General features: G+C 43.4%; 1 protein-coding gene across 1 annotated transcript in view; it reads left to right on the forward strand.

Annotated features, from left to right (window-relative positions):
• Positions 1–10,440: 10,440 nt before the first annotated feature.
• The window catches only part of LOC134459672 (protein diaphanous homolog 3-like), a 414,535-nt gene continuing 404,171 nt past the window's right edge, over positions 10,441–20,804 (forward strand). The window contains exon 1 of the mRNA XM_063212051.1: positions 10,441–11,055. Within this exon, the coding sequence (XP_063068121.1) occupies positions 10,921–11,055 (135 nt within the window). The 5' untranslated portion in view covers positions 10,441–10,920. The remainder of the gene's footprint in view (positions 11,056–20,804) is intronic.

Raw genomic sequence — 20,804 nt, forward strand, 5'->3', positions numbered from 1 at the left:
CTTTAAAACGACATATACTACCAGGTGCAATTGCCACGTTATGTGTGAAGGATTCCGAATGCACTATTTGCATTCTTTCATTGAACAGTTAGTGTCATTAAATTCTCATTTCTGTGAGTTAGCTGACAATTATAATATTTTTCTTTTGTCCTCTGTCCTTGTACTAATTAATCTTGTTTTCAACACTTGAGTGGTCACCTCCTGTAGACTCAAGTTGAGCCATTTTTGCAACCAAGGCACTATGGTCTCTAAGATATGCCTGTTCAGCCATTGAAACTTTCTGAAAATAACATCCACATGCCCATCAACTAATCATCCACAGGGTGTCAGAAACCTTTTTCGATAACTGCAAGTAGGCTATATGCAGAGATGTATAGTAACGAAGTAAAAGTAACGAAGTACTGTACTTAAGTACTAAACTGCAGTATATGTACTTTTTTGAGTAATATTTTTTTCCTCATACTTGTACGTTTACTGCACTACATTTTTCTGATGAAATTAATACTTTTACTCCGATATATTTTTCATGTGCTGCTTTCGTTACTCGTTACTCATTTCTATGCCCGAGCGCTAGATGGCTCTGTCATCACCAGATATGATGGAACGTGTTCACGGTCAGTGGGCGATGCAATGGTAGGGAAATAAAAGCGGATCGCATTCTCGCGCATGTCAGTGATGCTCAGTTGGCATTAGGCTCGGTCGCAACCACGCAGGAAAAGATTTGATCAAAACGTGATTTGCTTGGTCTTAAAAAGGCGGGGATAACTGCGTCGCAGCCAAGCTGGACACATCAGGACGACGAGATTTCAACAGCGGCAAAGAAGGTGGATCTAAAGGTCTGTGGGTGGATCTACCTTTTTTGACAGCGGATGTACCAGGGCGCCCTCTCGTGGAATGAAATCATCACAGCGCTAATTCCATGACGCGCTTACCAACGTTGGCACATGCTTGTAAAATCCAAGACTCTCTCTCTCACTCGAAGAGAAATCCGATGGTCTTGGGGTAGAGACACAGGTTACCACTCGGTGAGTCAAGGTTTGACTCTTAGTCAAATTTGTGATGATTTGGCTTCAGTTCCATGTAATAATTCAGTAATTTAGTACTCACTTTAGGCTTTTCATTTTGTGTTTTCGGACCAAAGTCGTCATTCAGATAGGACAGTTTTAAAATGACATAACAGCGCCAACCCATCCTGCGAGGATTGAACCCAGGTGTTCAATAAGTAGTTTTACCATGGCGCGCCAACCACAAAGGCCACTTCAAAGGTTTCGTGCACTTTCATACATAAAAGACAACTCGCAACAGGTCTGTTTCCACATTAACCATCAGCAACTAAAGACTTCCTGTGTTTCGATGCAGTTTCGAACCGGGGACATCACGAATGGAAGTCAGGCGCGCAACCACTACTCTAACCGTCGGGCAGGCGGCCTGTGGAATCGTACTGGTTTTGTAACCAACGGCATACACACCTAACGTGGCGAAGATGGAGCATCTGACGACAGGGTGGTTTGTTTCTCTTTTTTACTGTTGTAAGTGGGTTGTGCGACCATACATATGGATGATACCACTCTGAGTATGCTGCATTTGAGCATGAAATGCATTTCAGCATGTAGAAAATGAAGCACGTTCAACTACACACACATGAATCACATGAGCTATGAACACCAATCACGGCAGATTCCTCACATCATGGAGTAGTCCACGGGCCAGGTGAGATGTCGGTACCACTCAGAGGGGCAAAGGTTGCTTATATTTTTTGAAAAGATACATGTCTGAAGTTAACATTTTTGTATGATAACCCTTCTGGAAGTACAGCCAAGTTAGGGTTATCAGCCGTTAAAGTAACACCCCCCCATCAAAAATAAAGGTTTTTAAGATGGGTGCCTGTCTTTCTACTGGCCCTTGTTTAAGACATATAGGGATGGTTAATTTTGTTATGTGTGGTATCGTTGCGAAGGGGAGACTCTGAGTTTTCATCCGACACCTTTCGAGAACATTTTGGTTAAGTATAGCCCTCCCTGCAGCGTTTCAAACATTTACTCAGACACATTTTTTTCAATTTTCGCCGATATCATCTCTTGTCTTTTCATACTGTGGCATCAGGGAGCATCAGAGAAACCTATTTAAAACTCTAAAATATTGTCTTGAGTATCAGGAATCTGAAAATATATCCTTTCACTATGTTATCCCATTTTTAGGGGGTGATTTTCAGTCTTGTATCAGGCATGCCACTTTTTTGTTGCTGTTTTTTTGTGTGCTAATGTCTCGTATAGTCAGGCCTTTTTGAGACATTCTGCAGTTGGTTATCATAGCTTGTTATATATCATCAAGGAAGCCGACAGGGGGGGACAAAGGGATGTCTTGTCCCGGGCCCAGGGACAGAGGGGGCCCAGAATTTGATCCTTATTACATTGTATGTATTGAATTTGGGGCCCTTTCCGATGTCTTTGTCCCAGGCCCAGCCAAGGCTGTCAGCGACCCTGTATATCATATGAAAGCTTGGATTGTATAGTATACAGATATGACCATGTATTTGGTGTACCTATTTGCATAGTAACCTATTTGCATAGCAACGGTTGCCAATTTGTTGTTATGACTGAAACTTCATTATACCGTATGTCCAAAATACCTCAAGACGTTTCAACCTTGAAGATGAATTTGAGTGGTAACCGTAATATATCTGACTCCCACTCCACTTTTCTTTTTTACACTGCATTGTACATGACCCCACACTACTCTATCAGTTCCATGTAGTGGTAAACTGGCAACGCTTCTAGGGCCATTCTGCAATTGGTTATCATAGCTCATTATACACCATATTAAAGCTTGGAGTTTGCAGTGTATGGGATATTATGATATATTTTGCTGTACCTATTTGCTTGGCAATGCAGGTAAAGCATTTTCCTTACCAACCAGCATCAATGATACAGTTTCTCAGCGATTCCATTGTGTAATGATACGTGAATCCTGACTACTTGTCCTAATATCAGTGTTGTGATGCAATACATCAAGAGGTTATATACAACGTCTGCAACATATGTGATAATGGCCCATTTGATGTTAGTCTACCAACCGAAATCATAGCAAATGTGTGAGAAATACAATAGGCCTTTAAACATATCGTGTCAACTTTTGTAGACATATTGTGTCATGTTAAATATGACTTAAAAATGTTTGGTTACTACATGTCAGACATACATGTATCTTAATTTTACATGTGCTTAGCAGAAGAGATGGGAAAAGAGTTGAAGTTGTACTCAAGTGAGCGTAGGCCTATCTTTCTTAAATCTTACTCGAGGGGTAAGTAAAAGTCATGTACTCATCCAAAATCTGCTCAAGTATAGGTAAAGTAGTTCAAAAAAAGTACTGAACTTAAAATGTAATTTGATGAAAAATAGTTCTTTGTTACTTTCAATTAGATGTCCTCTAGTGGCCTAGGCCTCTTTTTTTGTCTTTTATGGCTCATTTTGTGACAGGAAAGGATTGGCGAGAGAGAGAGGCGGCAGTCTGGTGCCCTATCTAGCGGTCCATGCCTAGTCCTTTTGAGATGCTCTTCATTTAGTGGTTTTGTTTAGTCAATAATGACACATCTGGTGTTCCCAGACAGGCCCTCTTGCAGGAAATCCAGCAGGTCTATCATCTACAAACCTAAAGGCCAACTTCAGTCTTGGGTAGTGATTTGAACAGGCAGCAGGGCTTTGTTGCATCTGGTATTGGAGACCTAGACTGTATCAGAGGTGTCATGATTTATAGCAAAATGTAAAAACTGTCTGTGATATAACAGTTGAAGATCATGAAGAAGTTGAACATATTGCAAAGGAAGAGTGAGGGACAATACCATCAGAAAAGTACAAAAAGCTCATTGATGAATGAAAAACATGTTTGGAAGCTGTCATTGTCATTGTGCACCCAAATACTGGTGAGGACTGTATACTGACCATTCAGAAGACAAAAAAATAATTTCAGCAGGGGATGTTTTCTTGGCACACGTTGGGCCCCTTTGTACCAATCAAGCATCATTACAATGCCCCAGTCTACTTGAACGTTGTTGCAGGCAGTTAAATGGCTTCTTATTGAAAAAGGGGTAGGCTACAGCCCAGTACCCAGCCCAGTACCAGCCCAGCAAGGTGTACCTAAGTAGCAGGTAAGTGCACATCTTCTTTGTGTATGCATTTTTTCTTTCTAAAGTGGTATGTAGTATACAGTATACAGTTTTATGCATAAGTCAGTATACAGGTGGGATTTCAACCTGCAACCCTCTGATCTGATGAACCTGAACCACTACGCCACAACTGCCCCATGTGCTGTTATAGTATGTGTAACATGGCTGTTATGTAACTGTATGAATGCCACAGTTGGTCCTACTCTCTACATTTACAGTGCATGTGCAGGGAGTACTATTCAGTGTGATATGAGGTTCTGTGCTATTGTGACATTAGCACATGTAGAGTAGCAGGGCAATAACAAACCCATTACATCTACTGTGACTACCAGGTTCATAGAGGTCAATGCTCAGCATGGTCTCCTATTGTAATGCACTGTACTCTACTGAACTATACTCTACTGTACCATACAGTTCTCTACTCTACTTCACTCCACTCCATTGTTCATTACTGCTGCTTGGGTCTAGGGATGGGTATCAGTGTATGCCTGGAAAGTGAGCTGCAGTTGCTCAGTTGGTACACCAACACATGTGAATACAGTACATGTATGCATGTTGCTTCATCGGTGGCATGGTGTAGTAGTTGTTGCAGCAGTATGAAGTTCAGAACTTGTGCTGTCTTTGCAAAGCTCTGATGACATTGTACCCCACTCTTCCTTTGCAAACCTCTTCATGATCTTCACCTCAAATCAAGTGTTCTTGCAGAGGGTTTTTAAATGTTGCTGTAAATCATGATACATGTGGTACGACCAAGGCCTCCAGGAGGAGAGAAGTGCCGCAAATTCTCCAATTAAATAAACAAGTTTTTAATGTGACAACTCGAGAGTGTGCAGCACTTATCTCCTCCTGCAAGTGTGCAACTGCACTCAGGACCCGCCAGGTTAGTGGGGGGATTAATTAACCAGTGCTCTCCACCATCCTCTACCATGACTGAGGCACCCCAATTATGGTACCGTCCCGCTGCACTGCTGCCTTTTGGATGCCCTTTGGGGGCTGCCCCCTTGCACAAGTTAAGGGATGAGTTTATGTTGTGTTTATATACAATTGCTATGATTTCAGTTGCAAGACTAATATCATAGGGGACATTATCACATATATTTCTGGTATACAACCTCTGGGCGCATAACAACATTGATTTTAGGACAAGTAGTCAGGATTCAGACACCATATGACACAATGGAATCACTGAGAAACTATATCATTGATACTGGTTATGGAAAATGATTTGCCTAGTTAACATTGCTCTGCAAACAGGTACACCAAATATATGATAATATATGAATATGCTACCCACTCCAAGCTTTCATATGGTATATAACAAGCTATGACAACCAACTGCAAAATGCACCTAGAGGTATTGCTTCCTGAACTTTATGAGAAAATGGTAAAACTGTGTTTTGAAAAAAATAACATGCCTCATACAAGACTGAAAATCACCCCCTAAACATGGGATAACATAGTGAAAGGATACATTTTCAGATTCCTGATACTCAAGACAATATTTTAGAGTTTAAAATAGGTCTTTCTGATGCTCCCTGATGCCACAGTATGAAAAGACAAGAGATGGTATCGGCGAAAATGGAAAAAAATGTATCTGAGTAAATGTTTGAAGAGCTGCAGGGAGGGCTATACTTAACCAAAATGTTCTCAAGAGGTGTCGGATGAAAGCTCAGAGTCTCCCCTTCGCAACGATACCACACATAACAAAATTAACCATCCCTATATGTCTTAAACAAGGGCCAGTAGAAAGACAGGCACCCATCTTAAAAACCTTTATTTTTGATGGGGGGGTGTTACTTTAACGGCTGATAACCCTAACTTGGCTGTACTTCCAGAAGGGTTATCATACAAAAATGTTAACTTCAGACATGTATCTTTTCAAAAAATATAAGCAACCTTTGCCCCTCTGAGTGGTACCGACATCTCACCTGGCCCGTGGACTAGAGGAGGTGGTCTTCTGGGGGCGTATTACAGAAAACTTCCTATCTTCAGTCGTCCTATCTTAACTTTTGACTTGAGATAAGATTTTTTCCAGTTTGGTATTACAGAAACAAATCCTAACTTCCTTTAGGATTCTTATCTTTGGAAATCCTATCTTATCTTGAGTTAGGAATCCTAAAGTAGCGATCTAAACATCTACGATCTACTTTTTATGTCTGTTACCTGACAACAAACGCACCGCTACCTAGCAACAGTAGTGCGACGCAAGCTAGAATACACAGATTTGACTGCTGCTGCATCTCGCGGTCTGCGTGATACTAAACCAGAGAGGAAGAGGACGTAAATATTTCGCTAAACTTTTTAAGCTCATTACTTTTAAATAACGCACTTATTAGTGACGTTCCACCGAACGGATTTATAATACAGCAACATCTGTGAGGACGAAATTAGGTCACTCTCGCTGCCTGCAACCTCAAGTTGACCAAATGCATTGGTTTCAGTCCCAATAAAGTGCTTCCCATTTTCCATATTTTCATCCCAATGCTTTGTTTTTCCAAGCGAATGCACGCAAAACAGTTAAGACGTAATTTCATGAAATGTCTTTGTATGACCAGCGCATGTATAGGCTATTAATAAATGACAATTAGCTTGACTTGACCATGGTCGGCTGTCAATTAAGGAAGTTGATACACATCGAAGTCGGGTATATTTATCATCAACTCTTCACTTCACACATCGTTTGGGTCAGTCAATATAGCCTAATTTAATTAACATTTCATCCGTTCACAATTGCGTTGTTTTCCCGGATAGACTTCGCTGTTAGCTCTGGCTGAAACAGCAAGCTGAGCGTGGGTAAATGGTGATGAACACCAGCTAAATTTTGGCTAACAAATCAATGGATAACTGGAATTAGGACAGCTGGGTGGCTGTCCTAAAGTTAGGACCAATTATTTAGGATTTTTCGAAGTTAGGATTCTTCTGTAATACCCCTTTCTTAACTTAAGATAGGATGCGCAAAACAACTTAGGAAACGCTGTTCTGTAATACGCTTTTCCTAAATTCGGTCCTAAAGTGCCGTTGCCGCGGTAACTAGACAGATAAGATAAGATTTTCAAGATAGGAAGTTTCTGTAATACGCCCCCTGCTCAGCAGTTGGTTTTTGTTACTGCTTGACAAAACTTTTGTTCCCGCGATGGTTCAATGCCATGTGACACGACTGCCGCGCAGTCACTCCCTTCAACTGCGTCGTGAACGGCAAATTCTAACCAGGATGCTTCACTCGGACACACTGAGCATGCTCGCTGCCTAGCAAATTTTCAACCTGGTCGATAAGACGCCATCATGAACGAACCTATTGACACTGGCATGTTGGCAAGATGGATGAGGTAGACGAGGTATCGCCATCAACATCAACGACACCAACCACCTCACATTGCGGCGAGGAGGAGGAGGATGACGGCTGCCAACCCTGGCCCTATAGAGCTCTTCAGCGTTGACGTCAACTTGTATGCGGCGTTTGGACTACCGGTTCCCTGGCGATTTTTTACATTGCAAAACGCCATAGAGATTCAGGTTTGGCAAAAATATAAGTTGCACGGCAACAACGAACATTAGCGTGTCCCCGCATCCCTTTCTCATTAGTGGAACGGATCGTATCATCATGTTGGTGTATTCACATGTTAAATCATGACGATTATAATTCAATATTGCTAACCCCTTTCTGATCATTAAAACTTCCGAACTACAAACTTTCCTTTGGTTGCCATGGGTACAACCTTCCGCACGTACATGCCGTTAGATACTGGCGCCGTTTCTGTAGTCGCCAAAAGCTTCCGGGTTTAGCATATGGACGCAACATCGTATTTATGTCGAAGTTTGACACAAAATGATCAACCATGTCATACCTACAGCCTATTTTTAACTCCCTCGACAGTTTGCGGGGGTTCGCTAAGCGCGTGCTTGCACTCGGAGCTTATTTGAAATTTACCCCTATTCATTCCCAATGGAGGGCGGAAGCCGATAGGAACCAGGACGTCCTTAAATGCTAACATGAAAGACTACAATCTACTACATGCTTCCGCTTCCGCTGAAGAACTCTATTTAGATTCAATGTTCTCCTTTGAGGGACAAAACGAGAATTCATTTCGTATGTTTTAAGCAATAAAACTACTGTACGTTTTCTTAAAAACTAAACTTGTGTTACAAAGCTGTTTTAATAACAAACCATAATGGTATTTGCACTTCATAAGAGACTTATTGTACAGAGCTCTAATAAACCAAATGGTATTCAAACTTTTGACTGACTTTTCCCCCCCCATTTTTTTAATGCAGTACTTTTACTTCTACTTCTACTTTTTACTCAAGTAGCAAAACGTACAATACTTCTACTTGCTTTACTTAAGTACAACAAATTTTGAATACTTTTGTCCTTCTACTTGAGTAAGGTAAGGAAAGGTTAGCCTACTTTTGACTTTTACTCGAGTCATTTGACAAGATGATACTGGTACTTCTACTCCACTACTTTTCTCCAGTACTTTATACATCTCTGGCTATATGTTAAAAGGACACTAGGCAACATTTTTTTCACTTCATGGGTGACCCAATACTTCCCGTGCTTATGGGTTTGAGGTTCAACAAAACAAAATTGCCATAAGAAAATCTCATTTCATGTACCGAAGTAAGCGTGATCAAGTTTGTATCTTAGGCATCTTAGCATGCATCTCCAGCACATGCCTACCATCACTTTAATGTAGGCTATTAGAAATATAGGCTAAATGTGTCCTGGCCCACTGACTGAAAAAAAGATTAGGGCTATTTAACATTATAGGCTTTCTAAAGATCCACTGGATGTGATATTATTTGTGCTGTGACATCTCCTTCCTACATTCATCTACCTTAGTTCTGTACGTGCAGAACTTGCATTTGCAATGCATTTCAATGGTCAGCATCTAAAGTAGCCTACCTGAATTATGTGCACTAAGCAATCTAATCCATATATTTTCCAAAGGTTCATAATGTGTACTGAAATCTCCCAACTTCCTCTATCCGTACTTAAGTTCATAAAGTCCTTCTGTAAAGACGGCCATGAGTTGTGGGTCTAAAATAACTTATTGTAGTAAGCTATCCAATCCATATATTTTCTTAGATATACTGTACACAGCAGATGTGATATAATGTGCATTGAGGCATCTCACAACTTCCTACATTCCACTACCTTAGTTATGTAATGTGCTTTGCATTACATTGAAATGCATTGATTTCCATTGAAATCCATTGGACAGTTATGGGTTTTGGGCTTAAATAGGTGTATAATTTATATTAAACTAGCAAACCCATATATATTGCCTGAAAGGCCACACTCTACAGATATGATATACCAATAATGGGGATTTGACCCACCCTCCTACAGTCTTCTGCATCAATCTAACCTTGCATTATATTGCTGAAAAAGTGTATGGCGGATACATTTTGACCTATATAATTCATAGGAAAGTACATTATCCATCAAAACTGTATAGGCCTACTGTATTTTTTAAAACCCCTAAGGTGTCTACATGTGATATAACATCAATAAAAACATATTCCATCATCACAGACACTTGCATACATCCAGGCATATATTGCGAAATGCACTGGGTGCCATTATAAAAGTGAGTAAAAATGTAAGAAAGCTACCACTTCCAGAGGGCTATCATACCAAATAATGTCCCTCAGGCATGGAGGATTAGGAAAGCTGATGTGTTTTTATGTGCCAATAAATATGATTCAGATTTGGTAGTACATGTATATTGTTATAATAACTCACTCAATTCACATTTAGTTGAAGGCCCTGTCCTGACCAGTGCCGTGTCTCATGGCTTGTAGAGCTGAGCTCCTCAGTTTTATAACGCCTATGTCCCGTAGCCTACTGCAGATGGCAGCAATGGACCGTAAAATGAAGAGCAGATGTACTGGTAAAATGCTCAACACACTCTTCGCCACTTTACAAGGGGGGGCAAGGGTTTTATTCGTGCCTGAACGTTGTCCATTCTCTGTGTTGACTCATTTTCAGTATTGGCACAATAGTGCTCAGCAATTTTAACAAAGTGTCCAGTGTCCAGTAATTTCACTCCAGGCCGTATGTTTCAAAGTACATTCTCAGTTGACAGATAAACCGGGCAAAAAGGGCGGGCGGGAGAGGTTGTGTACATCCTATTTTAGACCAATCCAAATGTTACTCTCTCTGAAGATACCGCCCCATTTCTGTCTAAGGATGAATCTGATTGGCTAGTTCCTTTTGTCAGTCAAAACCACACATGGCGGGCTTTTCCGAATTGACAGCACTGGGAAGTGTTCTGTACCGACGGACTGAAGTTTGAAGTTGCGTCTTGAAGTTTGTGGTGGAAATCGCTTAGAATCATACTTGGAGTTGTAAGTGCCTGTGAAAATTAGTTGACACAACTATTGACATTCGCTGCCTGGGGCCTCGTGTCTTCGTACTGTCGTTACCTCGCTAGGTGATCTAAAAAGCCTGAAATTGGATTAACATCAGTCGGAGCTAAACTAATTTAGCTAGCAAGCAACAGCGGCGTTTGTTTCCAATCTATGCGTTAGCAAGCTGCTAGTTGGAGGCCTATCTTCTTTTCCACTCAATTACACCCCATGGCAGGACCTTACAATTACCCTGTCACTGTCAGTGTGTTTTAAGGGTCGCTGAAGGGGAAAGGGGAGTTCATAAGCCCTTACACGGTCTTTCTACACCCCCTGGTTGATATAACGGTGAATATTTGTCTATTCTGGCAAAGCTAACTAGTAAAGTCTGACAGTTTAGCTCTGACATGGATGACTACCATCATCGATATGATACTTCTGGCCGCGGTCGAGAGAACAAAATGCACCGCAAAAAGGGTTTTGCTGCTGGAGTGGTCATGGGAAGTTCTGGAAGTGAAGATGCTGAAAGAAAACCTAAATTTGTAAGTACACTACCTTATTATATCGACATCATCGAATTGTCATGGTATCTAGTTACCACATATATATATTTTAACTGTAAAAGTGACATACTTTTATGTCACCTTTGACAGTAGTCACAGGAGGTCGACAGTTGCCAGTCGAAGTGTCATCATGACGTTGGTATTTTTTTTTATGAGAAGATGTTAAATTACGGGTACATCACTGTGCATGAATGAAAAAGAGTAACTTTCCACACTTTGTCAAGACCTCTGCTGACATTGCTTGAAGTTGCTGCCCATGTTTTATATTAATAAAGTAAGAAAGGCTGAATTTTTTAGTCTGCATGGTCCACCATCTGAGGCCCTATCCATGATTTGTATGAGCCCATTATTAAACTAAATTAAATGCATCTATGAAAACCTAACACCCAATTTGATGTCTCACCCCGTAGACCACACGTCATATATTGCTGTAATGACCACACATGAATAGCCAAATAGTTGCCTAGACACATCAGAGTGGTTTCCAGAGTGCCTTTTCTGATATTTCCCCTCAATTTCCTGGCTGCTTGCCCATTTGGAGAATGAGTCACAATGAAGAAGCAACAGCTTTTTGTGAATGGTAACTGATGAATGACTACCATACTCCTAGACATTCAGGAAAACTGGGCTAAATTGGTGTTTGTTGACTTCAGTTGCCAAGGATAAAATTAGCTAAGGATAAGAAGTCCGCCTAATCCAGTTTCTCCTCCGTACATCATTGGCAGGTCATAATGTTGGTCTGTTGTAGGCTAAATAATCTGGCTGGCTTGGCTATCTGAAAGCTGGAACCGAAAGGGTGACTCTTTTAGACAATTACATTACAGGTACATTATATGCCATTTGCAATGTCCTGCCAATGTGAGGGCAGGGCAGCACATTGGTGAGCATGATGTGGTGAAGTAATTTTTTGTTCCTCAAAATGTCACTATTTTTCTTGTCCAGAACTGTTTGGTGGAAATCAGCCAGCCTCAAGCCAGGCTTGCAATTTTAAACAAGTCGAGCTACTGTCTTACACCTTACCCAACTCTGCTTACATGAAAACAACAAATCCGCTTCACAGTTCCCAGTGACATGATTCCCATACTGGAGGAATCTAACTGGCCAAGAAACGGTTACAATCCAACCCTTTCAACTTGATTTACTCTCTTTGTAACGGAGGAAATTCGCTCTCATCCTTCAGGTTGGATGCGGGTGTCACAGATAAACATATCAGACAGTAGCATGGAGGAAGATTGTGAGCAGTTTATGCTCTTGAAAGTTTTTTTTTCATTTATCCTTTATTTATTATGTCACCAAATGTAAGAAAAGGCAACATTGTACGTAGTATATTATGCTTGGTCCTCTCTCTCCATCAGGCCTGATTCGCACAAACTTATAATGTTATCCTTATTTTATTACTCTGGCCAGGTATGTACTGCAAAAATACCTAGTTGAAATAGCTGGCATTGGCTTTTTAATCTACTCTTTATAAGTCTATTGTTGTTCAATAATGATAGCAATGGTGTGGAGGCCTCTTGATAATTTTCAGGTTCCATTTTTGTAATCGAAACTGCCGGGGGGTTAGAATGTGACCGACGATCCAGGCATACCAGACTCGCGACAATCCAGCAGTGATTTCATGCAGGAAATGAATGTGAATTTAGGCCTTACTAATAAGCTCAGTTATGTTTCTGACAAGTGGCTGCAATGGCCAGGAGCAGCCCATTTGGCTTGGGCCCTCTCCACCACCACCACCACCACCACCTCCTCCTCCTCCTCCTTCTCCTCCTCATCGACAGTGGCAGCAGCAACAGCGTTGGCAAGTCCGCGTGACAACCGAAAGTTGTAATGTGCACCAGCAGCGGCAGCATGATAAGTGGTCCTCAGACCCCTGGATGTAATTGCAGTCTGCCTGTTGTCCATGGAGACAGACCTGTGGCAGTCAGGGGGCCAGCCCCAGCCCCAGCCGTCTCCACCGCCGCTACCCAGGGAAGTCACTGGGGTTGTGTGTTGTCCCGGGCCCAGGGAGAGAGGAGGCCCACTATTGGCATCTCATTACATTGCATGTATTAAGTGGAGAGGCCTTTCAAATGGCGTTGTCCCCAGCCCAACCAAAGCTGCCAGCGGCCCTGCTGCCGCCGTCGCCGCCACTGCTGCCTTCCTCCCAGAGTGCTTTGCTGATCAGAGAGCCGTACGTGCCGTACCACCGCCACCGCCTGGGGCCTAGGCAAATACCTGGCCTCCATCTCGCTGTGGTAATGGCCAATCTTCCACCGATGATTAATCGCGCCTGTGGCCCGAGCTGTCCTAGAGGCAGAGAGGAGAGGAGTGCCGGGTAATAGTCAGAGTTAATGCAATGTGCATGAGAAAATGAGAGCTGGCTGGCAGGCTGGTGGAGGGTGGAAACACAGGGCTTTAGTTGGAGGCTTTCACTCGCTTTGGGTTTTTTGAGCTCTCTCTCTCTGTGTGTGTGTGTGAGTGTGTGAGTGAGTGAGTGAGATAGAATGCGCCTGCACACCCCTGTGTGTCTATGTACCATGTTTGTGTCCAGGAGACGAGGCTTGTATGAGGCTGCATTCTGTTATGGAATCCGGAATGAGGAACAGGGTGTGGGTCTGTTCCGTTGGGATTGTCATGCCTGGCTGCTCCCTACTCAAACAGCTTTTTTCCTCCCCTCCTTCTTTCACCTTACCTCTCTCTTTCTCTCCCTCCCTCCACTGGCCGTTTCTCTCTCTCTCTCTCTCTCTCTCTCTCTCTCTCTCTCTCTCTCTCTCTCTCTCTCTCTCTCTCTCTCTTCATTTTGGCGGGACAGGACACGGGCGGAATTCTTATGTTAGTGGTCTGATTTATGCCGGGCTGTCAGCATTGCACTCGATAGGCCCATGCCAGCCGCCTTAGTCATCCACCAAAGGAATGCCAAGACCGTTGAAAAGGGAGTGATTTTTTTTCCCTTTAGCACATTCGCAGTATGTAATGTAACGGTCTAACCATTTTAGTGCAGCAGTGATGACTCTATTTATCCTTGACAGATCTTGCACAGACGGAGGCATTGTTTCTTTTTTGACCCTGTGTGTGTGTGTGTGTTTGTGTTTGTGTCTGTGTGTGTGATCGATATCTTCTGAGGGACAATTGTGTTATGTGATATGTGATTGCGCTGTGAGGGGGTCATAAAAGGTAGGCTATCAGGCCCAAGGCTGTGAAAGGGAAGTTGTCCTGTCTTGGTTGTTTGTGTGAGTGAGTGAGAGAGTGACAGGAATTCTTTATATCTTCTGTGAGTGTGTGTTGGAGTGTGTGTCTGTCTCTGTGTGTCTGTGGGTGGTTGAGTGTTTGTGTGCGCTTGCATGTGAGTACATTCACAATTGTGTGTGTGTGTGTGTCTCTGTGTACACAAGTTTGTGTGTGTGTGTGTGTGTGTGTGTGGAAGCAATTGACAGAGTGAGGGTATGTGTGAGTGAGAGTATAGTGTCCCTTTTAATGTAATTAGCAGGAGTGAGTGAGGTCCACCCCTTCCCTTCTCTTCTCTTCCCTCTGTCCTGCACACCCCACCGCACCCCATTCAGGTTAGCAGATGACTGCACGCAGGCAGCTAGAGGGGAGTGGAGACTGTTCATCAGAGGGTATTTGCATTCGAGTCACCTCCTCGGCACCCTCGCTTTTATCCCGAGCCTTTTTACGCAGCGCGGCACGATGCGGCGCGGTGTGGGCAGGACATTTATCAGCGCGTGAGCGAGGCTCGCTCTGCGTTGCTCTCTCTCTTCGCTCGCTCGCTCGCTTGGCAGGAATGGAAGCCATGTCCTTGGCGTTAGTGGCTCTGTGCTCTCCAGATGGGGCCCAAGGAACACATTTTGGTTTGCGTGTCTGTCTGAAGGGCTTTTGTCAGCAGTTTACAGTTTTGCAGCTTATTTTTTTCCCCCTACCTTTCTTTGTCTCTCTCTCTCTTTGTGTGCTCACACAGAGCTGCCATTGCAGACTCTTGGAGAGAGAGACAGCCTTGGGTATATGGCGTATGTGTGGATAACTAAAGTGAAGGATCTTCCTCTCCCCTCTCCCCTCTCCCTGTCCTTCCTCCTCTCCTCTCCTGTGTGTTGGGATGTTGCTTGCCTGCCCCACAGTGGTGCTGAAAGTTTGATGAATGGTAATCGTGTTGTTGTTTATGATGCTGGAGATTAATGCAGTCTCGCCTCCAGGCAGAAAACGCAAGCTGAAACTCTGATTAACATCAGCCTGAGCTGAGCAGCCGATCGATGCACATTGCACACGCAGCCAGCATTCAAACAAAGGATGTTTCTCGTATGTTTTGTTGTTTCCCCCCTCCCTTATGACACACACACACACACACACACACACACACACACACACACACACACACACACACACACACACAGCTGAATTTTTCTTTGAAACCTGGACACAATTCCTTTGTTGTTGATTTTTTATTTTTATTAATGTTGTTTTATTTTTTTATTTTTGTTGTTGTTGTTTTCTTGAGGATTATCAGACCCCCTGTCTCTGTTATTTTCCCTGACAACAAACGACCACAATCTTTTTCATAAAAAAAAAAAAGATTCAAGTTTACTGTGTCGGCAGCCCGCGTTTGTAGGAAAAGACGTGGTACAGAATAGCTCCCGTGTCTTCCCTGCTGATTGTTTCCCCAATCTCTCCCACTTAATCCCCATTTGATTTTTAAGCTGCGCAGGAGTCTGTTATGCGCATCCCGGCAGCATCGCTCTTATCGATCCGGGGCCCATGAATTAGGCTGGAAATTAATTGCTTTTTGCAGTTGGGGATGTAAGGGTAGAGCTTTCCACCCAGCAAGTGACCAGTGTAGTTGGCCTGATATGTCAGAAAGAACTAAGTTCAGTTGCAGACGACGGAACCTGTTTTTGGAACTTGAAGACTTTGAAGCATCTTCTAGCACCAATGAGGGGTCTGATTGCTTTGGCCAGTGGGTGGGCAAACTAAGCTGAAGGCCTTGGGGCAAAATGCGGCATTCTGATCTGTTTCATGCTGACCGCCCACCCTGAAGTCAGAAAATTATAATTGAATGTGGCCCGTAGTTACATTAACTTTTTATATTAAATATTCTACATCCATTGAACGTTATGACTTCAGAACTTGCATACCATGCTTCTTGTAGCCTCATCAAAGAGTAGCATGTTAGACAGACTGCAGGTTTCCTCAGTGTTTCCCGTAGAATTTTCGTTGGTCAAGGTGGTGGGGTGAGACGCGTGCCGTGTAGTTTCTCGATATGAACATATGATATGATTCATATAAATGTTTATGAGTACAATGTTTTTTTTGTTGAGCCAACTTTAGAAATTACATTCACAACACAGAATCTTCATCTTTCCAGGGGACCTAGTCAAGGCCGCCTGAACTATAAAGTACTGTGGAAAACTGTTTGCAGATTTGAAACTCTTTCCCTGTAAACAGGTGTTTTGCATTGGAAGCTTCACATTTTTCAGTAGCCCACAAGCCCACAAGCAGGAAAGTTTGTGGCTGGTGGCTTATGTAGGCCATAGTTCATTGACGACCATGACTTGCATGAATGAGAATCTGTTATTGAGAATGGGAATCTGTTATTAACCATACATAATAACATACCATTATTTTGTTTTTATGTGTGAAGTGTGAGTGTGTGTGAGAGGGGACAAATGAAACTGAGACTGGGACAAATGAAAGCTACTGAACTAAACTGAACTGAACTGAACTGAATCTACATAGATTCCTTTGATATGACATCAGAACAGAAGGGAAGAGGAACATGCTGAACTGAGTTGTTTTCATGGTCTGGATGCAATGTACCAGGGCACAGTTAGAAGCTTGTCTTATACAGTACTCCGTCACAATTGGTGCGGTATAAAATTGTGACAATATTGTCAAAAGTAAACAGTTGTTGCCATTGTGGCTAGCTTTTAATGTGCCTTCTGATTGATCTCCGATGACAGTTTCATGCACATTTTGTAAATTTGTGTGCGTGCATTTCAGAGCTGCAAGCCAATTTGGTCTTGTCTGTACTTTCATCTAGGAAGTATAGACTTCTAAATTTGGGCATTTGGGCTAGCAGTTAGCTTACAAATGATCCCATTCGTTTAATGTGAGCACAGAATGAGTTGAGTCTCCTGTTAGGTTGCTGCTCCTGTAAAAAAAAAAAAAAAAGTTTTAATATTATTCCCTCTGACCATTAGGTGGCGCTTGAATACCACCATATGTGGAAGGCGCCTTCACCCTCCCAGAAAGCCGCACCCCTAGGTACTTGGTTTACAATGCCTGTAACACAGGTCATGTGCCTCACTGAAAATCAAAATCTAAATAAAAAATAAATGTCTGGGACACAGAGAAATTTGGGTGGAGGGTGTAGTAGTCTGAGTCTTCCAATTTCTTCTCTTCTTTTTCTTTTTACTTGCCTTCATTCTCTGATGAATGTGAGTACTGGAGGAGTTTTGGGTATTGTATTCGACAAGGTTATATTTGATTAACATAATGACATTTTGTTTTCTCAGCTCTTGCTCTGAAAACGTTGGAGGGCATTATCATTATTGATGCCCAGAGCCAAACCAACAAAAATAAATCGATACAAAGAGTTAAACACAAACACAATGCTAAATGAAACAGTTTGTCTCTGACCCTTTACATTGCTAGTATTCTTCATCTGAATTGTTATTTGAAGGAGCCTCTGAAAAGAAGACATTTGAGTTTGAAGAAGGAGTTGTGCACAAGTAAACAGTACATTATGCACAAGCAAGATTTTACTTTGCCGGGCTTTGACCGCGTAACTAACATGGTAATCTATGGCCGTAGCTGCTGTACCGAATGGTATGTTTGTTAAAATATTCACCAGGACATTGATGCAGTCACAATATTGCACAGCATCCTGTATTATCTACATTGAGGCCTAAGATTATTCTGTTGGCCCTCCTGATTCTTGAGAGTTATGGCTCTCAGACTACAAGTGCATTGTTCCTTTTCTTTTGCAGCGCACATGTTCGTCGTGCTCGTGCATACTTCTGTGTGACTATTAACAAGAACATCCCCAGTACATCTTCAATCCCCAAGTCTCAAACGCCACTGCCAACATATTGGCACGGCCCTGTTCTTCTCCCACTCTGGTGGCCACACAGCTGACCGCACACTGACTACCTCGGATCAATAGCTAAGTCTCTGCTGATATTTTTCTTTTTGTTCTTCATTTGCCCCGTCTGTCATTGTTTCTGCTTTAGTATTTTATACAAAATAGATTACTTGATAAACAAACAAGAACAGTGGAGGGTATACCACTGAGGCCTAACACACCCTCCCTCCATGTGCCTGCCTCTGTCTTAATATGAAGAGTTAGTTCACCCCCGAGCTCATAAATAAATGAGTCCTTTGATGAGGCCGGAGTGAGTTGTTTCCGGCGAGTCAGAAAGCACTCAATTTAGCCGATTAGCCGCAATTGCCCGAGCAGGTGTTCGAATTTGTTCGTTGACATTCCGCCGTCCCCTTCAGAATGCATTGTCCTAAGCCAAACAATCACCTCGCCCATCTGCCTCCACAGAGGCGGAGAACGAGAGCAAGACCGAAGGAGAGCAGGAAAATGGAAGAGGGAATGCGTAAAAGAGAGAGAGGGAGAGCGAGACAGCGAGAGAGAGGGCGGGAGAAAGACAAAAAAGAGAATATGAGCAAGATCGAAGGAGAGTATGAGAAGAGAGAGACCGAGAGAGAGAGAGAGAGACCGAGAGGGAGAGAGAGATACAGAGAGAGAGAGAGGGAGGGAGACAGACAGTGGGAGACCAGGTGGGAGGGAGACAGACAGAACAAGAGGGAGAAGGACAGCAAACAAGCCCCGAACCGTGGTTCCGACGGGAGTGTAACATGACGAGGGTCAACGCGACTAGAAGAACGAGCGCCAATTAAGCTGCCAGATTGATTCTTCTGTTGCGGACAGACAGGCAGAGCAAGGAGAGGAGCAGGTGGAGGAGAGATCGAAAAGAGGATAGGGGAGTGGAGAGAGAGAGAGAGAGAGAGAGAGAGAGAGATGGATAGATGAAGAGAGAGCGATGGAGATGGGGAGAGGTGGCAAGATGCAGAGTGAGAGGTGGAGAGAAGAGAGCGTGGGGAGGGGAAGAAAAGAAAAACAATTTACGCCCAGGCTTTGCGGCGATGCCTGGACATCTGGAGTGCCAACAGCTGGCATCTCCTGGGCAATCTTACTCATGTCCCTACCAACACCCCAATATCCCCCTCAGCCCGCAGGGGAGGCCTAGCTGTGTGTGTGTGTGTGTGTGTGTGTGTGTTTGTGTTTGTCTGTGTGTGTGTGTGTGTGTTTGTGTTTGTCTGTGTGTGTGTGTGTGTGTGTGCGTGCATGTGTGCATGTTTTGAGTGTGATCGTGTGTGTCTGAGTGTAAATTTTATGTGTGCGTGCGTGTGTGTGTGATTATGTGTGGGAAGTTAAGCCAAGACACCAAAGTGGGAATGCAGGGATGCGAGTGTGCATGTGTGTGTTGTACTGGCATGGCTATGTGTGAAGTGAGGGGCTGCTGTGGGCGCGTAGGTGTTGGAAGGTGTTCGTATAAATCCATAAGTGATTTTATACTGGTGATTTCACAGGCCAGTAGCTGTGTCTGTCTATGCGAGTCAGATGGTTGATACCCAAGTGAAAGGATGTTTGTTCTTTAGTACAGTTCACTTAATAGGCTTAAATGCAATCAAAGGCCTACTGTAATGAAATTGCTCTACCGGTATTAGGCAAACTATAGGAGCAAGCAACAGGAACTCGCACACCTGAATGCTGATACAATATTGCATAGCCATTCAGGTGTGCGAGTTCCCCTGGCTTGCTCCTATAGCTCACCTATTGGAACCTAGACACCCACCAGATATCAAGACAAAAGGCGTGGTACCTCCATTGGAAAGAACTAAACATTCTCCACAACTTGGGCTCCTTTGTCATGAAATAGTGAGCATTGTGAAATATGTTAATATGGTTAAGGGTGGAATGTTGACTGCCATGTACATCTAGCCTAAACCCAGGCTGGATTGTGTACAAAGCATCCCCAGAAACGGGCAGCAGCGCAACCAGGGTTGTCCTTGAGTATCATGCAGATTGGAAAATAGACACACACACACACACACACACACACACACACACACACACACACACACACACACACACACACACACACACACACACACACACACACACACACACACACGGAGGATTGCTGAGTAGTTGTATGGAATAACGTACAACGTGCATGGCCTTGGCACAGATGACATGTTGAGGCATCCTCCTTCTCCTCCTTCACCTTTTCTCCTCCGCCTCCTCCTCCATCTCCTCCCTCCTTCTCCACCTTCTCTTCCTCCGCCGCCTCCTCCTCCTCCCCCTCCTCCCCCTCCCCATCTCCTCCTCCACCTCCTCTCCTCCTCATTGGTAGTCGTGGTGGTGGTGATGGCATGCTGCTTATTGAACAGAGCCAGGCGAAGGAGAAGCAATTATAGCCTCTGCCAGCCCTTTATCACGCCACTACCTGGCCCAACCGGACATTTGCAGACGTTTGATCGCATGGCAAACTGACAAAAGGTCCACACAGACCCCCTCACTCGCACATGCACACACATGCACTTGCGCACACATGCACACACAAATGCAGACACACACACACACACACACACACACACACACACACACACACACACACACACACACACACACACACACACACACACACACACACACACACACCCACACACACACACACACACACACA

Source organism: Engraulis encrasicolus, chromosome 12 (assembly GCF_034702125.1).
Source record: "Engraulis encrasicolus isolate BLACKSEA-1 chromosome 12, IST_EnEncr_1.0, whole genome shotgun sequence".
NCBI lineage: Eukaryota > Metazoa > Chordata > Actinopteri > Clupeiformes > Engraulidae > Engraulis > Engraulis encrasicolus.